This window comes from Pinus tabuliformis, chromosome J (genome assembly GCF_031772625.1).
Source record: "Pinus tabuliformis cultivar Carrire ecotype Pingquan chromosome J, CPIR1, whole genome shotgun sequence".
Classification (NCBI taxonomy): Eukaryota; Viridiplantae; Streptophyta; class Pinopsida; order Pinales; family Pinaceae; genus Pinus; species Pinus tabuliformis.
In genome coordinates this window covers 830,906,392-830,911,850 of record NC_142295.1, presented here as the reverse complement: position 1 = coordinate 830,911,850, position 5,459 = coordinate 830,906,392, and the positions used below count along the sequence as shown (strand labels likewise).

Here is a 5,459-nt window from a genome sequence, read left to right as displayed (position 1 = left end):
CTTATACCTCCATATGGAAAAATGGAAAACAAATGCAAAACTTTGTTGGAGAAACGAACAACACCATTGCGTTCGTGGTGTCGAGAAATGCTGAAACCATATAAAATTTGTCAAAAGCTCACAAAGTGAAAATCTGCCCCCCTGGAGAAATTGCTCAGATCATGGTTCTGCCCATCTCTCTGCATTGCTCATGGTTTCGCCACCTGCAAAATAGCCTACCTCGAACTACGTTCACACTCCTCCTCCATGGTGCACTGAGCAAATAGGTTTAAATATGAACTCGTGGGCAAATTACACAACAAATTAGGTGTGGCATAGTGGAAAACTTGGAAAGTTGTTGAGGAGGGGTTGGGGGATCAAATCCCTTCCCTCCTCTTTTACCACATATATTAACAATATACTTTATTTGGGGGCGGGTCTGCCAGTCTCAGTGGCCCTTTCCCCCCATTTCCCGCTGGCCGTTGTTTTATGTGGGTGGGGTGGAGGGGCGGCGTGGTTGACAGCCTGTGCCCCCCATTGATATAGTGCTACATTGTGTGGTTCCCGGGGTGGAGGGGTCATGAACGCCCACCCCACGTTGTTTCGTGGTTAGGTGGTTCTGGGGGTGGTGGGGTCATGGCCGCCCGTCCCCACTAATATTTATTTTTTTATTTTATATATTTTTTAGTTATAAAACAACATGGCTATTTTTGAAAATCTGGATTTTGGACCGAAGGAGACATTTTAACAAGGCGATAATTTCACCCAGAATTCAGCCGGAGTTGGCCGGATTCCGTTCGCTGGAAAACTTCCAAATTGTGTCTCCATTAAGCCTACCTAGTCAGCAAAAATCAACCAAAACTTTGACTGCCTCTATCTTCCTCATCCAGACTCGGATTGGAGTGTCATTCACACCGTTGGAATCAGGGCTATGAGCAATTTGATTTGATGTCAAGTTAAACGTCTTTCTGCCACTTTGAATTTTGATCCTTTTCCATGCCACTGGTGTCTAGAGATCCACCTGGATCAATCAATAATGAAGTGACTGATGCATCTTGAGTCGATGCAAGAATATTATCAATTTGTAACAACTACATGATATACAAATAGTTAGATATTTACAAACTATATACAAAACTTGTCTCTCTCTCACTCTCTCTCACACACACACACATATCAATGACATCCATAGAAATGATTTTATAATAACTTTATTCATGAAACTATCGTGTATAATGAACCTACATTAAGCCATAACAAGTTTACTCATAACTTGTATATCAATGAGGATCACGTAAACTGCAAATCAAAATGCTTAATATGTCCATGTTTCCTTGCTTTACTAGAATTTATTGTATGGCTTAAGGCCCAAACCTTCCTCTTCCATTGTTAGATTTCACATTGTTTGAAGATTTCTCTTGGAGAGATAAAGCAATGAATGCACCATGATGAAGTAAACTATGGGTTAGAGTGGAAATCAATGTGTACATCTAACAATTGTTATATGAAATCACAGGTTATTTGGGAGGGGGGTTAAACTTGGACCTAGAAGAGAGAGATCTCCTCAATGGGTCACGCCTAGCATTATGTTGATCTTGCACAGACCCATGATTTCCCCCAATGCCATAGTAGTTCACATAGTCACATAACATAAGTCATCCCACAATTTTATAAGAAAATACAATGGTACCTCCCTATAATTATAAGAATGTTTGTCAAAAACCATAATCCAACTATCCATATAATAGTAAAGGGTTGGCATGTACACATCCCATACAAATATGCTTCTTTTCCCTAGATGGGTGTAAACTATTTCTATGGTCAACAAACAAGGTTATGAGTTCTTGTTTTGAAATTTGTACGTCTTTTCCCTCATTTCTATTTAATCTTGTACTCGAACATCATGGCAGTATAATTGAATATATCAAATGATTACCATTAAGAATTAATAAAAATATATAGAATGATTTAAGTAATGTAGCAAGGGAAAAGTGTGAGGGCTTTATAGTGTTTTAAATTTGGCAATTAAGTTTCACAGTGATTCAAGGCCATTTCCAATTTTGATGTTTGCATCTAAACTTGGTAATTGAGTGTTTAGGTTGATTTTTTCTTCATCAAACAAATAAGAATAAAACCATTTCCAATTTTGATGTTTGCATCTAAACTTGGTAATTGAGTGTTTAGGTTGAGTTTTTCTTCATCAAACAAATAATAATAAAACTGTGTGCTACATTTGAAAAGTGAGTTCAAATTCTCTTAATATCAAGGTTCATGAAAATAGAACTATGTATTACATTCAAACAAGAATAAAATACTTTTTATTTCCTTTTTTGTGGAGTAAAAATCATATTACCTTTTGAATAGGAGATCATGAAAAACTGAGAAATTGAGATTGGTCGGTCACTCAGTGGGGAAGCCCAACCAAATCCAAAAACAAAGATAAGCTAACCTGAGATTGAAAATACAAATACATTACACTAATATTCCGGTCTTTGAGGTGAGGATTGATCATGGGGTTTCCTAGTGTCTTTTATTCCTTTTTTCTTGAGAATGCCAATCCATCTCATGACAAAGTCTAGAAATGGTGACATGGAGTCAATGGCTTCATTTCCTTGAGGCAATTCCATTTCCAAAGGGTTTGTAACAACAACTGCTTCTGACACTTTATTTCTTTTCTTAATTTGAAAAACTTAAGAAATATTAAAAACAAATGAATAGATAAACCAAAACTCTAAATCTCTTGTCATGATGTGATGAGATTTATTATGCTTTTCAAATTATGTCTTTTCCTCCACAAATCATATAACATAAATTATAATAGAAATAAAAGCCCGCAAACCATGGAACACAAATTAAAAGTACATAGAAGAATATGAATATCTCTAGGAAGGGATGCAATTTTAGCTAATGTGTCTTCCTTAAAAAAAAGGGCATATGTTTTTCTAAATCATAGCTAGTAATCTACTTCAATTTCTAGATGTGAGTTAGTGGGATTACAAGCTAAATGAAAAGGAATGCAAATCTATAAAATGGAACATAAATTAGAAATACACAAAAGAATATGAATATCTCTAGGAAGGGATGCAATTTTAGCTAATATGTATTCCTTTTAAAAAAAGTGCATATGTTTTTCTAAATCATAGATAAGTAATCTACTTCTAGAATTTCTAGATGTGAGTTAGTGAGATTAAAAGCTAAATAAAACGGAATGCAAATCTATAAATAGTTGCATAGTCGACTAGTCTAATTCATTTTCTAAATATATATTAGTTTAATCCATAAATCTAATTTAATTTTTGAATTTGAATTAGTGAAATTAGAAATATACATTTGCATAAATAAATTTCTAAGCCTATGATTACCATTTATCATCAACTTCTAAAAAAATATCCTTAATTTCATTATATTTAAAAATTTTAAATTATATATATTTTATTTAAAAAACAAAAAGCAGAAGACATGTTCATAGCGCAGTAATTTACCAATACCAAACGGTCGTATAAATGTGTAAACAACCTTTAATATATATATATATATATAATTTTATATTTATATTTTTATTAAATTGTTTCGCTGGAAAGTTGGTCAGATCCAAAGTGTATTTCCTTGAACTGCCTTAATGAGAAGTTTGGTGAGATCCAAATTATATTTTGGGAAGGGTTGTTTGTTTTCATGTCAAGGGGTTTATCTCCTCTCCCTTATGTATGTTCCGTGAGAGCCGAAAACACACCAAGAAGGAGGAGGTTTTAATTTTGATGTCTCCGCTCACGATCTATCGTCAGCACCACGTCAAGAAACTCCACCCCTTCCTTCTAACTTGGAAATTGTAATAGAGTGAAGCGTCTAACTCTGTCGTTCAAATCAAAAGTGGCATGCTTTCGCTGTAATCCGAAGCTGCTCATGGTTAACGCGGAGCTCTGACAGATCACGTAATTGCGCAAGTACACAACAATATGGTTGCCAGCGTTCCATATCTGACGAGGCCCATGTGCTCCTGCAGTCCCTCGCCATTAATAATACAACTGTTTATATGTGCCCGCCCACCCACAAGTTTACAACCTATTTTGCTTCCATTCATCTGATCTATCAATCAATCTATGGGTAATTGCTATGGATACCATGGCCGCCAAGATAAAGTTAGGGAGAGCAGAGACAGAAATGGATCGGGCCACGAATTAATGCAATTGCAAGAGTATGGCGATGGCGGGGTTAATGGTCACAGGCCGATACTCCCCCCTGCAGAAAGCAGTCCTCGGGAAGGTCGCCGCGCTTCTGTGAAACCGTTCACTCAACATAATATCGAGAATATTCACGATCTCAATCTTCAACGAACAGCGGAGCTTGATCTTCGTTTGCAAAACCAGAAATGTAATTTTGATCATCTAATTCCCTCAGAAGGCGGAGAGGTTCGCAGAATTAAGGTGTTGATCTCTTCGCGAGAATTGTCTGAATTGCTTCGTCGGGACAGCGGTAACGGAGATGGGGAAATAGAGTCGTTTCTGTTGGAGAAATTGCAGGGCAATGGAATCGATGGGCGTTACTGGCAGCGTTCTCGACGATCTTGGAGGCCGTCGCTATCTGGTATCCCGGAGGTAATTTCGCCATAATGAAAGAGAAGCTCATACTTGCGACATGCCGCCAACTGCTGCACCTGCTCCTTCTTCGACCTCTGAAAAAGTCATTGCATCTATTATTATTATACATATATGATGATTCCATAAAGCTCATTAATCGGATCTGCAAAATGTATGCAGATAGTTTTTTTTATACATTATGGATCAAGTTACATTTCGCCCCAGGGAAGCCTGAAAGATTTATGTATATGGTTATCTGTGAATTGTGGATCGTATTAGTATATATAAGAATTTGATGAGTTCAGATTAAGGTGAAATTTAAGGGTCATTGCTCTTAATTAATTAATTACATGTTAATAGGAGGTTTCTCCTTTATTTATTGAGAGTTGAATCTTTCTTTTAATCTCAATTTTAGTAAGCAATTTGTTGATAACTATTTTGTAGTGGAATAATTTTTTTTTTCAATTTATTTTATAATCATCATTTTTGTAATTTTTTTTACTTCTATAAATAAAATTTCAAATATTAATTATTTCACCTCATAGCTGCGTTGCCTATGAAACCCTCATTGCGAAGGGTTCCATCTTCGCCAATATGCCCTTAGATCGAAAGAATCCACCACCAGAAACCTGCACAGGCTCAATCCAGTGGAGTATAGAATCTAGATAGCTGTGGTGAAGTCCATACAAACATCTGGTGTGCTCTGGCTGTATTGCACTGGCATTTTACCAGCAGCAAATTAAGTGGCTGTGCTAGTTTCACTCTATGTGAAGATGGTAAAAAACATTTCTATATTTATAGAAACAAATAACAGGTTGAGATTCATGGATTTTAACTGCAAATAAAATTGGCATCGGTCATCAAAAGCCACAAACTTCGCTCATAATTAATTAATTAAAAAGATTA

General features: G+C 36.1%; 1 protein-coding gene across 1 annotated transcript; it reads left to right on the top strand.

Annotated features, from left to right (window-relative positions):
- The first annotated feature begins 3,891 nt into the window (after window positions 1-3,891).
- LOC149229279 (uncharacterized) lies at window positions 3,892-4,863 on the top strand. Its single transcript, XM_089375805.1, has one exon. The coding sequence runs from the start codon at window positions 4,077-4,079 to the stop codon at window positions 4,584-4,586; it is 510 nt and encodes a 169-aa protein (XP_089231931.1). The 5' UTR covers window positions 3,892-4,076; the 3' UTR covers window positions 4,587-4,863.
- Window positions 4,864-5,459: the final 596 nt, after the last annotated feature.

What these genes read in the sequence shown, in the direction of transcription:
- LOC149229279 (XM_089375805.1), top strand. Translation starts at nt 4,077, where the DNA reads ATGGGTAATTGCTATGGATACCATGGCCGCCAAGATAAAGTTAGGGAG.